The sequence below is a fragment of the Rhamphochromis sp. 'chilingali' genome (genome assembly GCF_963969265.1).
Source record: "Rhamphochromis sp. 'chilingali' genome assembly, chromosome: 9".
Classification (NCBI taxonomy): Eukaryota; Metazoa; Chordata; class Actinopteri; order Cichliformes; family Cichlidae; genus Rhamphochromis; species Rhamphochromis sp. 'chilingali'.
Window position 1 is genome coordinate 25,151,930 of NC_137936.1, and position 20,696 is coordinate 25,172,625.

General features: G+C 35.7%; 1 protein-coding gene across 1 annotated transcript; it reads right to left on the reverse strand.

Annotated features, from left to right (window-relative positions):
* Nucleotides 1–10,525: 10,525 nt before the first annotated feature.
* Nucleotides 10,526–19,295, reverse strand: LOC308402451 (sodium- and chloride-dependent GABA transporter 2-like). Its single transcript, XM_080891321.1, has 15 exons — nucleotides 19,172–19,295; nucleotides 17,476–17,678; nucleotides 17,159–17,293; nucleotides 16,327–16,467; nucleotides 16,151–16,235; nucleotides 15,926–16,058; nucleotides 15,682–15,816; nucleotides 14,712–14,815; nucleotides 14,508–14,632; nucleotides 14,319–14,431; nucleotides 14,100–14,237; nucleotides 13,659–13,761; nucleotides 12,702–12,802; nucleotides 11,516–11,686; nucleotides 10,526–11,147 (listed from the first exon to the last, which is right to left on the reverse strand). The coding sequence occupies exons 2-15, from the start codon at nucleotides 17,669–17,671 to the stop codon at nucleotides 10,983–10,985; spliced, it is 1,845 nt and encodes a 614-aa protein (XP_080747447.1). The 5' UTR covers nucleotides 17,672–17,678; nucleotides 19,172–19,295; the 3' UTR covers nucleotides 10,526–10,982.
* Between the last annotated feature and the right edge of the window lie 1,401 nt (nucleotides 19,296–20,696).

The window sequence follows — 20,696 nt, forward strand, 5'->3', positions numbered from 1 at the left end:
GTCAGAGTTGCAACTATGAATTGTTATAAATACTGATTAACGACAACATATTGTAGCCTGCATTCTGATTTTTGTCTTCTTTGCTTGGCTGGGATTTGACATTGGCTCCTGAAATTGGCCTCCAGATGGTTAAAGCAGTCCATGTCAGCATATTAGGCTGAATTACTACAAACTTGTAGCAAAGTTGTAATAGACACACTTGATGCTACACTCTTCACTGCATAGTTTGGACATACTGGAGGCCTGGAAAACTGAGACTGTTAATCTATTTGTCAGATGTAGTGACTGCTCTGCTGGATAATAAGGATCATGCTCTTAATTAATTAGACAAGTCAGGAGCCAATTACCTCATTATGAATGCATATAAGTTATGCCTAGTACTGGTAAACCAGTTCCTGCAAAGGCAGCAATAGGACCTTGCTTGAAGATGTTCTTTTACTTACCAAACAATGGCAACAATCCCAGGTAATACTGTGGGTTGTTGTTGTTATATCAATAACAACTAAAACTTCCAAATTACTCAAAACTACTTCTGTTTGAAGTCAAATTATGAACCTGTTTTTCTGTTTTGTAGTTCTGGGCAATGCAAGGATGGACTGTTGGCTTTCCAGTAAGGCAGAATATTTGGAGATGCACTTACATGCAGTTCAGCACAAAGTCAAAAGGTCATTGCTGGAAAGAAAATAAAACAGAAAAGAGTTCACAATGTACAAGAAAAATACTGAAAATATATCAAAGATGAAAAAGGCATCCATAAGAACCACAGACAAAGGCTGCAGTGGACAGTTTAAATTGTTTATAACCCTCAGTTTTGGGCCACTACATAGAAGCTCTTTGTATGTCATGATAGCGGGCGATAATTCAAAGAACCAACAGTGAGTACCCCAAATTATATCACATGAGTCTGCAAAGCTCTGTGAAGCACCTATGGACTAAGAGTGCACTACCAGTCTGAAGCCACAAGTAATCTGTACACTACACTGAGGCAGTGATGACATTCACACAATTAGACAGACAGCCAAAAAGTATCACATCCTTTCCATGACCACGGACTGCTTTTACTCCTATACATCTCTCTGAGGTCATTTAAACAATTTCTTCTTCTAAACCATCAACATCTCACTTACAGCACAACCCAACCTGTCTCAGACATAAAAAACCCATATTATTAATGATCTTTCCATGCACAAAAGTCTATTCTGGAGTTCCTCATAGTTTCCTAGTTAACTCATGGTATTCTCCATATACTGTACCGTATATGCTTGTCTTAGGGCCAAGCAACATCTAACCATAAAGGTTGTCTAAATGTTTATTTATTTATTTATTTTCAGTTTTTCTTTTTTTGACCTCCCTACTTTCACGAGGGGATTTGAATTGCTGTCTAACAAATTTTATAAATACACCTATCTTTAAGATACCTTGTACAGCTCATATTTTTATACATAGACAGCAGTAATCATATATTGGCTTTGATATGTCTTGTGTAATTTTTCTTAATACTTTGATACTTCATATTTATTTTAATATCTATTTATCACATTTATGTAGCTCTGTATTTTATCTTATTTGTATCTTATTTTTAAGATAAAAATATATTTAAATTTGCACACAGTGGGTCCAGGGAGAAACTATATTTCTACCCTGTGTATGCACATATTACAAAATTGACAACAAAGTTAACTTAAATCGAAAGTGAAGGACTACAAATTTTCTTCTCATCTGTCATTAAACTTTCCTACCTTATTGGTTGTATTTTGTTCATTATTTACAGCCACTATGTCCAGGTAACTCTCAGAAAATTAACTGGGTGATCCAAAACACTGCAGTTCACGTTAGGGCTGGCTTTAATACTGCTAAGTTTGGGCGTTGCCTGAGCCACAGTTGATGCTTTTTAATGGCTGTTTTCTCTTTCCTTGTACCTTATATCCTTATCTGGCCTGATCAGCCTGCATAGTGAGTAACTTCCCGCTTCCTGGCAGAGCTTTTTTGTAATGAGTGTCAGGTGCTGTTTAATAAGTTAATGAATTTTGGGAATCCTTTTTGGTGGCCTCACTCAGCATCTTAATACCAATTTAAATAACCAGATAAGATTCATCCATTATGTTCATCAATTACAGTAACAGTATTTGCAAGTAATCCATTTACAAGCGCAGCCATTCAATGGAAAGAGCACAGTGAAGAAAATGACCAGACACTGCTGGATCTCTTTAAACTCAGTATTCATTTCAGATTTAAACAGGTTTTCCTGAGTTAAACAAACATTAAAGATTCCATCCCTTCCTGCTGTTGTTGGGTCATTCTACTCATAGGAACTAGACAGTAACTTTTGACTCCTTTGCACTATGTGAACCTTAATACCAGTTGAATTAACTAGATTACAGGCTGGAGTCAGTGTAATGAACAAAGTTTGGGAGCACATGAGGTAATCCCTTTACAAGAGGGTCCAGTCTTTGATGAGAAAAGTGAGCTTACTTCATTAGTTAATTAGTGTGTCAAAAGTCCATTACCTCATTAAATATTGAAGACCAATCCCTAATACTGATTTAAGCATTTTGTTTCCCCTTATATCTATTATTTTTCAGCTTAAGACCTTTGTATTCATAGTGTTAGTTACAGCTAGTGGCATATTTGTGAATAAAATCACTGTACAGTTGATATTTATCGATAAGCAGAAATGTGCAGGTGCACAGACATTGGAGTTAATCCTGCACTTTCTGTATGAAAAATTAAGTTGTTTTTTTTTTTATTTAAAAATTAAGTTTTACTGATTTAAAGGTGATAAAATCTCAGCTATAAAAGTCATTGCCTATTATATTCCTTTTGTAGTTGTTGCAAAAAATGCCTAAAAATATAACAAGGCAGACAGACACAACACATAACACAATGACAAGTCAAAGTTTATTTATATAGCACCTTTTTAAATAACCTCTGTTGTCCAAAGTGCTGTTGAGTTATACAAGCAGTGACTAAATTAGTAATAAACTAAAAATATAAAATACAAAACAAGCAAAAAACCCACTGTGATTGCATAAAAAGGAACCATGGCATTCTGCTCAACTAAATCTGAAAGCAGGTGAGAATAAATAGGTTTTTAAAAAGGTTTTAAAATGATTGAGAGACTGACCAGCTCTAATGTGAAAAGGTCATTTGTTCCAAAGCTTAGGAGCCTCCACTCAAAAAGTTTATCCAAATGTGATATGAGGTATGTATGATACAGCTGGTGTTAGTATATCCTGTGACATATATTGTAAGTGCTTTATTTAAATCCAACAAAGGAGCAAAGGTAATTTATTATATTTTTTAACTAGACCCTTAAAATAAATAATCATCATGCAGTGCTGTTGTCTTTTATTTGTTAACCATACCATATCAGATACTGTTTATCCAGTTTACCGATTACCCAACTCTGTGGCGTTTAAAAACCAAAAATACACAGTTGAAACCTTTTTTGTTTAATAAGGCACTCTGCTGACATTCTTTTGTTATTACATTTTGATTCTTTTTAGTCTGTTAACATGGTTGACTTTTGATATTGTGTTTTTAATGTTGTGCTTTCTTTGTGAAACGCAACCTATATATAAACTTTACTTACTTGCTTACAGTGTTGGGTTTCATAAATACTTTGATTTGTGTCAATACGCCAAGTTTACATTAAATATTTTCGTTTTAGTGACATAGTAACCAGGAGCCTTGGGTTAATAAGGGGTCTAATTTTCCTTAAATAAATTTGTTTTTGTAAAACGATGTTAGGTCCTAAAGAAACTATAGATTTACACCTGTCATCCTGACTAATCAATGGGCAAAACTGCTACTGCTGGAAAAATCAAGTTATTTCATTACCTGTGTTGTTATTACTGCTCGTAAGGGATCATTGTTTAAAAAGGTATTTTTAAGGTATTTTTGCAATATCGATTTTAAAAAATACATTGACTGAAAATAAGATGCAGTCACTCAAACATCACAGATTATTATTTTTCACTATATAGTGCAGACAATTTTTATGTCATGACAGTTCAATAGTTATTGATTTGGAAACACAGGGGAATGTACATATGACACATTTTGGGTTTTAAAATAAAGGAGCAACACTTGCAGTGCTAGAAAAGTTATTTATAATTTAATTGAATGAGAACTCATATTAAAAGTATTTGCAATGTTTTACATCTCTCTGCTGTAACACTTAATGGTATGAACCTGCACATAGAGCTGCTTATTTAGTTTGGGACTAAATTTCAAGTAGCACAATAATAAACCTCACCCAAGCAAATCATGTTTCTTTAACTGTTCATACTAGATGAAACAATATTAAAAGTTATGGGGATGCTCTGGATAGAAAAACAGGAAACCATCTGTCACCCAGTTTTCATAAGTATGCCAATTCCTCTAGTGGGATTCCAGACCAAGGAGCTTGTGTTTATCCGCTTAGCGTCCAAAAATTGTCACCAAGCTGTTAAACCGGAGGGGTTTGTCCCTTTCTAATCCTCAATCCCTACAAATTGGATTCACACCTTGTACGTAATTCAGTGATGTTGAGTAGGTTGCCTGTGAGTCAGGGTGGATGTTAGAGGTGACCTGTCTCCTTCAATTCACAAAGTCTTCAAAAGTGATTACCACAGTCAAATACAAGCTCCACTGGTTTCTCAGGGCAGAGACTAAAGGTTTGCATAGCGTATTGTATTATTGTGTTATATATATAAAGGTTAGGCTATATAACTCCATCGCCTGTAAATATTTAGCAAAGCGTAGTTAAATACACTTTTAGCTAATACCAAATCATGTAAAGACTATTGGTATTATTATTGATATTACAAGTCAATAGATACATCTGCAAGTGTACAAAAAAGACTTGCACGTGCAATAAATCTTTATTGTAACTTTGTCAGCCTCTTTTGAGTCTGACATCATTGTGTATTAGCTACACATAGTATCTAGTTAGCATGCTAGTTAGCATGCTATTTTTGCTGTATGGCAACCAACATTAGGATGCAAAGTCACTGGATTAATTTCTTTTTTATATGTTCATTGTCATTTTCATAGATAGATAGATAGATAGATAGATAGATAGATAGATAGATAGATAGATAGATAGATAGATAGATAGATAGATAGATAGATAGATAGATAGATAGATAGATAGAAACTTGTTTTAATTGTTTTAATGTGATTGGAAGGTCAAAGCAACAATTTGCATATTCTAGGGCAGCTGGTATGATAAGGATGTGAGAGCTGAGCACTAAATGAGATTTATGTAAAAGCCCAAGGTAGGTGAGAAGTCCAAAAAAGCTTAGATCAATCGGGTGCCTGACGTGTGCCTAAAGTCACACGTAAACAACAGTTAATTGGGATTAGCGCTCTGCTTTACAGCTACAAGTACTTAACACACTTGTAGGAGGCTATGCGAGTTGAAACGGAAACAGGAAGCAAACACTAACTGTTGCTAATGTTTCAGTAGTTCAAGAAAACACATTACTGACATTGTGTACCACATAAAGTGGCATTACAAAATAATTACACACTACAATAACGGCATTGTGTAGGCACTTCAAGATATCTGAGTTATCATAATAAGTATCTAAAAGTATTAACTTCACACACTTTTCACCCAGGAGACATTAAGTACCCTACATCATACATAGTGTTGCTGTTGTTGTTTTTTCTCTGTAAAGGCATGAACGGAGATTATGACTGATGATGTCCAGGGTTCTGCATAAAATAGCTCAGGGATTTTATCACATAATAAAGAAATCTTTTTTATTCATGCAAATGGAAATAGACTCCACTAGCTTAAAACGAAAGTAAAGCAAACACTCTAAAGGATATCAGGTGCCATAAAACTAAAACAATGTGACGCTTATATTGTAATAATAATCATATTAAAATGATGGAAAATCCACGTAACATGTGACTAAAATGCCTAGCAGAAAAACAAATTCAATATTTTCATACATTTTTTAGCTGGATGAACAGTAAGTATCCTGAGGTTACAGATGTATGAGACTGAGAGATCAAGACAGCTTTTCTTAGAGAAAATAAATACAATTTTATGAGTTGTATGTAAAAATAATCCTCTATTCAGCACTTAACCTTTATATAGCACAGTCATGGTAGTGGTGGTGGGTGGGGAGACATGTGAATAATAAATTATGTAGCACCTGTTAAACTGTCCTAGCATGGAATAAACACTTTCTCCCAGACCCTGCTGTCTCGTGAAGACTGAGGTTACTGCCGTGTCTAATCTCACCTTCCAGAGTGGCCCAGACACTCACATGCATCACGGATTACTCCCTAATGCTCTCTTCTCAATTCCTCTCCTCTCTCGTGCATAAATATCACTACTCATTGCTACTGAATCTAGCCATTTAAAATAAATCTTCAAAGAACTGGAAATATTTCCATATATCATACATTACACTTCATCCAAGCTGTGCTACAAAGTACAATTAATAAATGCAATCCAGACTATCATGGGTGCAGTGATATAATTTAAAACAAAACAACATTCTTACTATTGTTTGCCTATTTTCCAATAGAAATAATGATTGTCTTTCATTCATCCATCCTATTTTAATTTAATTATCAGTGTTGAAAAAGAACAGAAGTCTTATTCCTGGATTTATTCATCACTTTATTAAGTTACTAATTTAATTTTATGGTCAAAGTGTATTAGCGAGACGGTGATTCATCTGTGTTTTCTTAATACCACAGTTTGTGGTGATATTGAATTATATATCTTTTACAGCAGTCGTGTTGACACGACACCTGGGTTCACCAGCAGGGATGAGCCTTAATTACTGTCAGTAGTATAACTTGTGTTTGATTATGTTATTCAAATTGCAACCACTGTGGGTAGGCTAGATATTAAAGCAAAGCAGAAAATTCCCAACCCTGGATGTGTAATGTGGCATTCTATTCAGCAGACGTCTCCACCCACTGGTCTGAAGAAGCAGCTCTGTGGATTCCTCCAGCTCCTTTAGCTCCACCTAAGCATGTCGTATTAGCATCACTATTGCGCTCTTTCTATGAATATGTATGTATGGGTGCATAGTGACTGAGGGGGGCTGTTGTGTAACAAAAGCAGTACTCCCCAAAAGCTGATTCTGTTCATCTGGACATAGCGTATTCAGTGGGAGAAACGTTTCATCGCATATCCAAGTGACTTCTTCAGTCTCAACTGACTGCAGCTTTCCCCAGTCTTATAAACAGTACATTTGCATAATGTCTGAAACTAGCACCACTGAAGGAACAGTGGGCTGGGAGGTCAGTTCCTTGACCTCAGCAGTACTGGTAATATAAGGTATGTTATTTCTGACCTTTTGGTAGGCTACCCCATCTAAAACTTACAATTATAAAAGCTACATAAATAAATATATAGATTTTAGGTTACCTCAAAATATAATAGGTAGAAGATTAAAAAAAAAAAAAAGTAAAAACAAAACAGGATGAACTCAGTTTTGCTTTTTTTTGTTTTTTTGTTTGTTTGTTTGTTTGTTTGTTTGTTTGTTTGTTTGTTTTGCAGTGCGCTAGTACCAGTACGTCTTCTGTGGGAACCTACTGCACATATGGTTTCACCTTTAGTGTGGGTTGTTTACATTTGCGGTTGAAGCGCCACCTGGTGGTCAGCAGTGTGCACACCAAATAATTAACAGTGTTATTTCATGCTCATGTATGGTTGCTTAACAGCATTATGGCAATGATAGGATTGCCAGCTGAAGATGAACTGATATTGAATCTATCATTGTTTTATTTCAAATTCATTTGCAGCAATGGAAAAGTGTCATTTTGGGGAGTTAAAACATTTTTTAAAATGAGGGAAGGACAGAAGTAGAAGACTTTAGGCATGTTTACAAACCTGTGTGGTGCATATTTTCTAAGCATGTGCTGTATGAAGGCCTGTTGCCTATTATATTGGACTTTTGTGGATGCAATATTATCATTATTTATGTAGCGAGATAAAAAGTGAAACACAGAATAGATGCAGAGCTATATCAATGTGGCTACAAAGCTCTGCTGAGACCATTCAGATCTATCACTGCAGTTAAACACACAAATGTTGAAGCAGCAAGGTTTAAATACAGATCTGGAGCGCCCTCCAGAGGGCAAATCTTTAAATGTACCTCTACCAGTATATACAATAAGAAAAGTGACACTGTTTTTCCAGAAAAAGGGAAAAAATAAAAGTTATTTGTGAAATATTGAGTTCCAGCATTGTGGGGGGGAAACAACGCGGGTGCTGTATATGATGGGGAATGTAAATACTCAAGGTTTATATTTACCTGAAAACTGCCATAAATGTACAGCTCTTATTACTTATTTATCACAGTATCTCACACACAGTGAAGTAGCCCAACTATATTTTGCGCTATTACCTCATTTAAATTATAATAATGTGTATTTACAGCAATAACCAGTTAAATTATAGCAACGGTCCCTGCATCATTCTGGGAAATTACCAACAATCAAACAATCCCCTATGAGCAATCACTTTGAGACAGTGGGAAGGAAAAACTTCCTTTTATCAGGAAAGAAATTCCAGGCTCATGGGTCATGGTTAGCCGTCTGCGCCGTCTGTGAACAGCTGGGGGCTGAGGGGAAAATGAAAAGAAGAAAGAGAAAAGAAAAAAGGAAAAAAAGAGCACAAGGCGACAGGACAAAAGACAGAGTAAGGAAGCGAGTATAAAAAATTTAATGACATGCTGCAGTGATATATAAACACAGACAAAAGCAGCATGCAGAGAAGTGCTCAGCGCATCACATAAAGTCCTGCATGAGTTTGAACCTTTATAACTAAGGGATGCTACAGGGATGTTTCATTCTTAATTATAAGCTTTATGAAAAATGAACGTTTTCCTAATCTTAAATGTAGAGAGGGCGTCGGTCTCTCTTATCCAAACTGAGAGCTGGTTCCATAGAAGAAGGCCCTGAAGGCTGAAACCTCTGCCTCCATTGCCCGGTACTCTATTAGGCGATGATATTACTAGGTCTTTAAGATATGATGGGCCGGATTATACAAGAGGCAAAAAATGTTAAATTCAATTCTGGGTTTAACAGGGAGCCAATGAAGAGATGCCAGTGTTGAAGAAAAATGATCTCTCCTTCTTCCCCATGTTAGTACTTGTTATAGTATTTTTTGACTAATAGGATGATTTCCAGGGAACTTTCAGAAAAAAACAGATACTAAAGAATTACAATTGTCCAGCCTAGAAGTAATGAATGAATGAACTAGGTTTTGGCATCACTGCAAGACAGGATGTTTCTAATTTTAGATATTTGCACAAAAATGAATATACACGTAAAATATTAACACAAAGACTGTCAGTTAAATCGCTATGTTACACACCATGTAATAACACTATTTAACACAATATTTGTCCATGTCTATTAAGGGTTATATCCTGACTGCCTTAAAGGCAGAAAAATTACTTATTTTTTTTACTTTACTTTACTTTACTTTAGTGATAAGAACAATAGTATCTACAAATTTAACTAAAATTAATTATTTTTATGAACGGATCAAAGCAAAAAGCAGCTTGATGGAAATTGTGTTTTTTGTTTGTTTTTTTTAAATGGAACTGCTCATGATCCAAACGATTGCACACACAGGACCTGTCAAACATGGCAGTGGTACTTTTATGGTTCATGTGCACTGGAGTTTACCAGTGGTTTCATTGCTGATAATGAACTGAGGAGGTACACAAGAGGGTGTCTGTGTCTTACACTTAGTCATACATCAACATTCCAGCATTCAGTGGGGTACCAATATGTGAACATTTTTTAGTAGGGTATGTTATTATCAGTGAAGCTTGAATAAAATATAAGATGATACATCCAATAATCCAGAATCCTGAGGCAAAAACAAGGAGAAAGCAGTGATTACAGCACCATGTTATCTGAAAACAGTAGCCCAGTGGTGGCTCGCAGCAAGAAGGTTCTGGGTTTGAACCAAATCGGCTGGATTTGGCCTGTTCTCCACGTGCCTGTATGGGTTTCTTCCAGGTAGTCAAGCTTCATACAATCCGAACACTTGCACATTTGGTGATTCTAAATTGTGTGTAGGTGTATATTTTGATTGTTGCTCACACAGTTTTATCCTTGTTATGGCAACCTTTCCATAATGCACCCTGGTTCTCACTTTACTCAGTATAAAAGCTGTGGGCATGCACTGTCTTGGATTACAACCTGTTGTTCCAGTTTTCCCTTAGTTTCAGGTATTCAAGGAGTGCAGGTGTGTTCTGTTTTATCAGCTAAGTAGAAGGCGCATTGTGAAGTGGTGTTACCTAACACCTCCAAAAATTTTGTCGCTTTTTCTTTTTACATGTTTGACACATCTATTTTTTTTAATTATTATTTATCATGTATGTTTGGAGTAAGTATGTCCTCACTCTAATATTTAACATAGTAGAATTTATAAATGAAGTCAGAATACAAGAAAAGAAACCAAATGTAAAATTTAAGAATTGTTACCACCAAAACTTTTATGTTTTTCCTCTTTTTCCTTCATCTTGAGCTTACTGAGCACAGTAAATAATACAACACGCTGAAACAGCTACACAAAGGTACTATAAATGTACAACAAACAGTTCAAACTACATTTTCAGTTTAACAATGAAACATTAAAAAAATCTGTTATCTTCTACAGAGAAAAAGGTCTTTTACTGAGACATATCTGATTGATGATCGGTTCCAGTGATCGATCAGTGTTGCTTGAGAGGCTGTTTTTCAGCCTTAAGCAGTGTTTCCAGCTTTTTTTCCCCCACAGGTACCCTAAATAAAAAGACAGGGCAGCTTGAAATGATAAGTCCAGGGCAGAGTTTCAGAAGATCATTATGTTTACTCAGAGAGTCTCCCTCATCTGGTTTTGGTAGCTGGACACTGACCAGATGATGTTTAGAGTTGTTTGCCTAATGGACTTAGAATATAACTGTATGTGACATGTATTCTTCGCTGCTGTAGTTGTACTTTTAACCTTTTTTTTTTTGTTCAGTTTAAATAATATATGATCCCTGTATTTGTTCATCTCTATCATCTGGACTTTTTGTCTTGCGCAGTGTGTGCAAGTCTGTGAAAGTTTGAAATGCTTCATAGTTTGATGCTTTCTTTGATGTTGCAGAAGGCAAGTCCTTTGCTGGCGTGCACAGAAGCTTCAGTCTCTGGGTGGCAAAAGAGAAGCGTAGTTTTTGATTATTCTGCTGAATGATCATATCATTATATTTGTAACATTACGTAACTGCCATCAAGGGCAAGGTTTAAGGCTCAAAATCAATAAAAGGTACACTGCAGTTTCACTGGGGTTTGTATTTCACTGTGACCACAAATGACCTTACTTCCACAAGGTATACACTTTAATTTAAACAGTTAAGAGAGAAACAGGAACTCCTGACCTCAAATTCCTCATGTTACCCTAAATACAATTTACAGTGAGCTGCCTAAGATGCATCCAGTGGAAGGATCAGAAGCTGTTTTTAGACTTTTAAGATTTTGTGACCATTCAAACTCACCTTTTTTTTTTTGGATTTACCTGTCTCAGTGTTCCTGGAGTAATGCACACAGCATACAACATCCACAAAGGAACCATGAGTGTTGAGGAGAGTGTAAACAATCCTCCAATAGCGTATCCCCACCAGGGATATTCATAGGTGTTGTTGAATTTGAGTGGGGTATATTTGATCAGGGAGAAGAGAAATGTGCACTGAAAACATAAGACAGGAGCAGGTATAAACTAAAAGCCTGATTTGTATTCAAGAAGAGAAAATTCATATTCATGGGGGATTAATTTTGACATTATATGATGTAAAACAAACACTTGTAAATAAGATTTAAAATTATATTCATTCAAATTTACAGCCTTTGCTTTTGTAGTGCCATTTGTTTCCAAACACTCCTGTCAGTCATGTCAAAACTTTAGGTACAGGTAACTGTGATTATATCCAATGTCTATGTATGCTTTTCTCTCTGGTCTATTTGATATAAATTGGTTTTAACTAGACATAATTTTATAACTACTTAAAACATACATGTATTTTTGATCCATCCGCAGCGGAATTTAATTTTTTTTCAAAGCTTTTTATTAAATCAACTGAAGTCACATTAGACATGTACACAAAATAATATTTCACCAATTGTGTGAAGCTAAAAATTGACTTCTTCTGTCACATTTATGCTGTCACAGTGGAAAATACTCCTCTGAAATAAGGTCAACATTTCAAATTTGAGGTCAGTGTACAGCATGTGCAAGTAATGTCAATGAGCCCAAACAGTAGGCTTTTAATGGATCTGAGAGTTGATATCCTTAATATGTTCATTTACAGTACAGCAGCCCTACTCACATCTTGTTTAAACTCTATAAGTTAGCTTAAATAGAGGGTGGCCTGAAAGAGAGAGGCTCCAAAATGGTTTGTTTCAGAAAAAGTAGTAAGGGGCTGTATTAGGAAGCAGTAAATCCTAAAACAAAAGTTTATTTTGAACTGTGAATCATGCAAAGCTACTCCAGAGTAGCCCAAAACTAAACTATGGCACTAAAACTAAACTATGGAGCATAAAAGATCCACTTTATAAATGCATTAAATGTCTTTGAGTTGCTATGCAGTGTCAAAGTGGAATTGTTTTCCATCTGGTTAAGACATAGACTAGTCTTAGAATAGAAGATTCTGACAGGTTTCACGTACACTCACTTAACAGCATTTCACAACATTTCTAATACTTACAGTACAGATCGCTGGTGTGAAGTACTGCCAACAGTATTTCATAAAAGGCCATGGTCGATATCCAATCATGTCCTTTGTATTGTCGTACTGACGATCTCCACCTACAGAAAAAAAAACATTGTTAACTATTTGGTTGTTTTCTCACACACACAAACATAATACCATATATATAATGCCAAAAAATGATTTTGGTGATCTGGACAGAGTGTTTTCAGCAATAATGCTATGTCCAGATAAACAGAATCAACTTTTAGAGATTTCATTACCGGGATGGAGCATGGATCAAGACATATGTATAATGGAGGTTCTGTATTGTGCTTCACTTTCATTTTACAGAAGTTAAAATGAAAGTGAAGCCAAGATTTGAATTTAATACATGGGTTTGATACATCCAAAAGTTGCAAATTTTACCCAAGTGGCAACCTGTAGAACTGCTGTTCTTTGAGGCGAGCTCAGAAAGCGAGTCAGTCCCCATAGACCCAAATGTTAAAATATCCAGTTTTACACCAGAATTTTGATATTTCTAGCTAATTTTAACTATCATAAAACCTCTACAGGAAGTGATCTTTTTCTCTGCTATTTAAGTTCTATGATGACTTAAGAAAAAAATTCATAACTCTAGTGTATAAATAAAAATGTGGCTATTTTGTGATACGTGGCTGTCATTTTTTTTTTTTTTTTTACTTAAAGTATTCAAATTATTTATTAATAGTAAATTAATGAAGCACCTTCCAATCAAGCTGGCTATATAGTGTTGGGGTAACCTGATAAATTTCCCAGTTTTACCCTTTCTGCAAACTCCGATCGCATCTGTTTGAAAAGCTAACATGGTGACAGCCAAATTGGCAGATTTGAGGTTTTTAGATGATAGTACACATGCCAATGAATGACTTTACAGTGTTTGGTCCATTTTTTAAATACACTGAATGATTTGACCAAGTTAAAACTGCTACTTACCATAGACCCATCCTATGCAGACAGACTGAAGAATAGCAAAAAGTAGGAGGGTCATCCCACTGCAGGCATAGTAGTCAAACAGCTGGAAAATATAAAGGCCGCCCTACAAATATATAGAAACAAAATATATGACTGCATCTATAACTATAGATTCACCATACTAAATCCATATTCTGAGAACATAGTCCATATAAAAGCAGAGCAAAACATGAGCAGGTGTATCATTCTTGTGAATTCAGCCCTTAACTTAAAAATTCTTCTGTTCAATGAGATTAAAATAGTGCGTGCTAAGTTTAGTTAATCTACTGTATTTCCCTCTGTATTTCTCACTTGTGAATTCCTTATGTTTTTATAGTTGAAAATATTACAAGGTTCATTTTTAAATTGATTTATTTTTTAAATTCCATTTTTAAATGATCAAGAAAATCTGAAAACGCTCACCTCTGTCACCATCAGAAGGCCTACAAGGAAGCTTCCGACATTAATTCCAAGAAGAAGGAGTTTACGGTGACAGTTGTTTTGAAAAAAGGAAGGATACATGTCCGAGATTGTTGTGACCAGTGCCTCTTGATATACAAACTGCGGTAATGGGAGAGATTATTTCGTATTACCACAAAGGAAACAACTCTAAGATGTACATGACAAATAGATTGGTATTACCTCACTATCTAATCCCAGAAAGATGACCATGATGAAGAAGAAAATCGCCCAGAGCTGAGGAACCGGCATTAAAGCCACAGCACGAGGATAAGCAATAAATGCCAATCCAGGTCCTGCAAAAATGGAAGCAAAATATAGTCGTTTTCTCAGACAGCTCTTAACAGTATCACTCTGGGTTTCCATCCATACCTGATTCAGCTACCATCGATATATCCAAGCCTTGTTCTTTTGCCATGAAACCAAGCACAGAGAAAATGGCAAAACCAGCTACAAAACTGGTTAAACTGTTTAACAGGCACAGGTAAACACAGTCTCTGTAGGTGAAATTTTTCAAAGGTGAGAAAACAAGCAAATTACAGTAATTACAAAAGTAAAGGAAGAATTCCTACAAACCTGTAGCAGTTGTTGTTGTACTTGTTGTAGCTTCCCAATGAAGTCAGAACCCCCGTGCAAACTCCATAGGAGTAGAAAATTTGGCTGCCCGCATCCATCCATACCTGAGGGATTTAAAGTCATTTTGATTGGTAAATATGTAAGTGTACAAAAAAGTGCATTTACATCATACTAACTGCTTCTAGTAGTAAAAGTTCAATAATATGCCAAGTTATCAAAAAAATGATTTACTAAAAGTATTTGCAAAACAACACAGATGTTCCTGATCCTTGAATTTACTGGAATCTGTTGCTCATTTAAATTATTTCTTGAAAATTAAGAACAATTACATATATTCTCTACTGACTGAGAATAGGATTGGCACACGCATTCTTTTCAGGTCATATGGTAATCTTCAAACTCATTACCACTGAAATAAAAAATAAATAAAAACTATGATGCTGTGTAAAGGCTGGATAAAAACTAAACCATGCCATTGGTGAGTACAGGGCTGTGCACAGTAAGTGCAAAAACATCATATTCTGTGGTGAAACATGTTTACCAACATTTCGACCCCCCCCCCCCCCCTTTTTTTTCTTTAACTACATGCTATTGTTAAATGCAAAAGATGTGCAATGCAATTAAATGCAATGTGACATGCATTAAGATAAGATAAGATAAGATAAGATAGAACTTTATTAATCCCTCGGGTGGGTTCCTCTGGGAAATTCGACTTCCAAAAAAAGCACAGCAACGACCAAAGTTACAGTTACAGAACTGTTATATATATATATATACACACACACACACACACACATATATAAATACAGAGACAAATATAAATAAAATATACAAAGGGGATAAATAGAATAAATAGGAATAAAAAATAAAAATACAAGTGAATTGCACATTTCAAGTATTGAGTCTATTGCACTGTTGACTATTTATAGGAAAAAAGCGAATACTTCTTCAGTACTAGAGAATTTAGCACCTCAGGATCAGTGAGACGGGATGGGTCTGGGTAGAGGTAGAACATAATTCCATCTTTGGCTCCAGGTAATGTGAGGCCACGAACCAGCAACACCACCAGCATCACAAATGGAAATGTGGCAGTGAAATACACCACCTTCAATACAAGCAACTGTCAGTATTTGTTTAAAAAAAAAAACGACTTAGATGCTTCATAGAAGAGTTTGAATGAAATGAAAAATTAGTATATAAAGTTTGTTCTGCACCTTTCCTGTGGTCTTCACTCCATTCCAGATACAGAAATAGCACAAAACCCAGGCAAGAAGAAGACAAAGGGCCAGGTCCCAACGGATATTCCCAATGTTATCTATTCCATCAGACAGGCCCAAGATTCTCCTCCTGTTACAAAGTTTATACAGAAGTTTATATATAAGCTTTCATATATGAAAACCTTATTAGCCTTATGGTATGGTCCATATTACCATACTTACTCCCAGAATTCAACAACTGAAGACACACTCTTTCCATTTGGGTCCACAGGAAATGTTTGATTGTGACTATGTTCAAAACAGCCATCTTGCATGAAAAATTAAGCAGGCTTGTGAAATGCGAATAACACATGCATGATGCAATTATGTGAAATGAATACAAAATAAAATCTTAGTACTTGTGTTCCAACTGTTGTGACAGCTTGCCCATGGAAGCTCAGCCCTGAACGATGAAAACAGGTAGAGAAACGCCCAAGCCAGTATGATGATGTAATACATACCAGTGTACAAAACAACCACTTGGCTTCCGTAACCTAAACCTATTAAGAAATAGTGCGATGAACAATATCAGTTTTTATTTGATTCTAAGCTCCCTTCAAGCTTAGACTTTAAAAGTTCATCTGTATTTAAAAAAAAAAAATCATCTGTACAAATATATAAAAATACAATAAAGTTGCACTATGGCTTTTTATTTAGGTCACATACACAACAACAACTTTGATGTCCTTACATTTGTTGTAATGTAATTTTTACGTTTGTATTAGGTTTGTACTTTCTACTCCATTATATTTCAATCCATCCATCAAACAATGTTCTTAACTGCTTATCCAAGGTTTTCCCAGCTGGCATAAAGATAGAAGCTGGGTACGCCCTGGTCACCAGTCTGCCTGCCTTTCAGAGATTCATAAACATATGAAATATACTATCCCTAGGGTTTACATTTAGTGATGCTGAGGCTAACATGACATGTCACAAAGTTTATCTCAGACCCATTTTCTTGACAATGCACTCAAATGGTCTTTACAGTCATCGGGTCTCTATCCAATAAAGTACATTTGAGATGTCTGATGTTATCAAGTCAAAATGGATCACTGAGGAATGTTTCCAGCACCTTGGTGAATCTATGCCATGAATAATTAAAGCCGGTCTGAAGGTGAAAGGGTGATAAATCCTGTTCTAACAAGATCTAATTAAAATAATAAAGAAAAAAATCACAAAAAAAAAAACTACCTTCAAAGAGTGGACAGATTTTTCTCCAACATGTTATTCCACCCTGACTGGTGTACTGACCCAAAGATGTCTCCAAGAAGAAGAGTGGGATGCCACAAGTGAACAAAAATAAAACATAAGGAATGAAGAAAACCCCTTAAAAACAAATAAATATCAGTAATTATTGATAACATCTAAGAAATGTGTATACACCATATTGCTCAATGTGTGCAATTAGTATTGTTTTTGTTTTTTCCATGCTGAATTCAATCTTTATCTTTGGCAATAAAGGCTACATGACATTTGTTTTCAAGATGGACATAACAACAACAATGTACCTCCTCCGTTTTTGTAGCAAAGGTATGGAAACCTCCAGACATTCCCCAGCCCAATAATGTGCCCAGCTACTGCCAGGATGAACTCCAGCTTGTTGGCCCACTGCTCTCTCTCTGGAGCTTTGGGCTGGGTATGTCCCAGTCTGTTCCCAGGGTTCATCACGTTCATTTTCACAGTGGATTTCTGTTTTTGGTCCATTTCAGCCCTTTAACAATTAAGTTTGTGTATCTCAATATCTTCTAAAATAAACAAAATACATAGAATGTCAACATCCAGTATACTCACTGAAACTCAGTGCTGTTTAAAGAAGGCCAAAAGAAAAAACTCACCTTACACCTTAGGATACAAAATAAGAGTCATGTGAATGGAAAATGCCGCTGATTTTGTCACTAATTTTCTGTCCAGTTCTTGTTATCTCTCAGCTTTTTCTCCCTTTTCTCCATCCTTAAGAATGGCTTCTTGACACGCACCCTTCCACTGAGACCATTTCTGATGAGGCTTCAGTGATCAGTAAATGGATGAATAGAAAGGCCAGATGCACCTCTTAGGTCCTATGTCAGGTCTTTGCTAGAATTTTCCTATTTCTTAAGGGCATGACTCTCAGATATTAATTGTCAGCCAAAGATATTTTTTTTAGGTCTGCCATTTCTTGTTTTGTCCTGAACCTGTTTCCCCCCATTTTTTAAGGACACAATAAACAGATTTGCCAAGTTTTTAACTAAAAGCTCTGTTGGTGTGAAAATACTGTGTTATCTTTGATATGTTTCACAGATTAGACTAAAGAAATTGTGTGTGTGTGTGTGTGTGTGTGTGTGTGTGTGTGTGTGTGTGTGTGTGTGTGTGTGTGTGTGTGTGTGTGTGTGTGTGTGTGTGTGTGTGTGTGTGTGTGTGTGTGTGTTTCTGTGACTTAGTAACAAATTGCCTTAAGAAATTTTGCATTTTGTTTTAAAATCATTTCTTTGCTGTCTGGTATGTGTAGAAAAATCACTGGTACATCCAGTTAGATGCCTTTTTATGCTTCAATAGGTTCATGTTAAGTGGTTTAAAAACATTGCTGTGAAAATGACCTGGACTGAAAATGAGTGAAAAAGCAGCCATTGTCCAAAGAAAAACTTTGAAAGACCCTCAGAAAACCTGGTGAACTGTTGTTTAGGACTATTTTTAAAATGAATCTTGAACTAAAAAATTAGTGAAAATAAATGTAGTTGTTTCAGCTGGACATCGTGGCTTTATCCTGGTCATCTTAGTGTTGGCATAACCTTAGGAATCATGTTAACATATATACAAAGATACCGGAGTTACCAAGCAATGATCTTATTCCAAAAGTATAATATTTAACAACTTACAGCATCTTGATTATAGCAGGTAACGTGAAAACACATATAATTTCCAATTTACTATTTAGAACAGCCCCAGTTTAGAGAATGCATGCATTGTATGTCTGCTCACTTTATTCTTCCTATTCTTATAATCTGTACTGAGCAACAACACAAGTACCTGACTATTTTTTACAAAGATATAACTTACTTTTTTATTCTTCCTTCCAGTTCAGTATCTTTTCTTCTAACTAATGGTATTGCAATAAACAAATTGCAATGTATAGACGTAAAACATAGAAACAAGCTTAGTGGCATCATTTAACCAATTGTAAGAGTTTTACCAACACTTTAAACAAAAGGAAAATGTAAACCAACATACCTTGAGCAGCTCAGGCTGTTTCCCCTTTAAAAGCCGTCTTCTGAAATAAAACACCTGCTTCTTTCTAGAAAGTATCTTTGGTAAAATGAGTTTCTGTGAGGAGTGGCCATAGAGACTAACGCAGTCTTTTCTTTGGAACCAGTAGAGAACACTCACACACACAGACACACACACAGACACACAGGCGTAGTTTAGAGTTGGTTTATGTTTTGTGTGTTGGTCAAGATAAAGTCACTTTTTTGGGGGGAGGGGGTTATCTTTTTATAACAAGGTAACATGCAGAACATCTGTTTCCCTCTTGTTGTTTTGTGAAATAAATTTGAAACATTCGTTTTTTATAATGATTAGTTAATCATAAATCAACAATGAATCTATTTTTTTTTTTTGCACAGGTGCTAAAGGTGTTGCTACATTATGGAATGTATTGTTAGTGATTTCACAGAAAACCAACCTTCAGCTCAGTTCGAAGGCTGCACGTGGCAGGTTTTTTTCCCCTCCTTTCTCTCACGTGACCTTTCGTAACAAGAGGACTAAAAAGAAGATATCATGTCTCAGAAAATAAACATCAGAGGAGTTGTTTTCTCATCATAAATGTTGGTCTCAAATATAGTTATCTATGTAACTATGTGCGTACCTAAGATTCAGGTGAATAGCTGAATATTTGTTCATTGTTAGGTGTGAAAAATGTTGCTTGCATATCAGTCAGAATAGTTTGCATTTAAAGTCTCATATACGAAATGCAAAGCATTGCAGGAATTTTCAAATTAGATGACAGTTTGGTTCTTCCTGAAATGGATCCACGGTTTTGTGTGGCTTTTCAGTTCCTGGGTTTACTGTATTAACTAACTAACTTCAGATTAAGTTACAAAATTGCAAGGTCTAATGCTACATTCTTTCTAGAGAAAACAGTGCTTGGCGTCTGTAGTATGACCAAAAGTATTGCAGCCATGTGTAATGAATTTGTGATCTTCCCTTTGAAGCGGTTGGTTAAAAGACCAGGACAGTGTCAATAATTATCTTCAAAGTGAGTATATTGGAACCAAATAGTGCCAAATATTGGAACACTTACAATCAGCTGCCAAAAGCAAAAAATGTAATGCAGTCTGGACAATCAGATAATTCCTAGTTGCAAGGAAGATGTCATCTTTTTGCTCTAATGTGGCTGAGCCATAAGTCTGCTTGTGTCCTGCACTTGAGTCTAACCACCACAAGCGATCTGTGACCATGGCAAAGGGGCAATTTTAATCCTCCATGCTCTCCCTGCTCACTGAGAGATGCTTTATCTAAACAGGACACATGTGAAAATCCCATACAAAATTAATCTTAAGTTCAGTTGAGGGTATTCACACTGGAAATGTTAAAAGAAGAGATGGGGCATGAACTAAAGTCAGACAGTTTATAATGAAACAATCTCCCCAAGTTTCCCAAAGAAGGGAAGGAGCTTTGGTTAAAGAATAACAACAAAATACTTCTGCCGTAAAGACAGTCATCACTCATACAACGTGAGGACAGTTGAAGGTCACAG

Excerpts from the sequence above, each read along its gene's own strand:
- LOC308402451 (XM_080891321.1), bottom strand. The coding sequence starts at position 17,671 with ATGGACCAAAAACAGAAATCCACTGTGAAAATGAACGTGATGAACCCT. Across the intron at positions 17,294-17,475 it reads TTGCTACAAAAACGGAGGAG|GGGTTTTCTTCATTCCTTAT; the intron begins GTACATTGTTGT and ends TTTGTTTTTAAG. Across the intron at positions 11,148-11,515 it reads CTCCAGGAACACTGAGACAG|AGACTGAAGCTTCTGTGCAC; the intron begins GTAAATCCAAAA and ends TTTGCCACCCAG.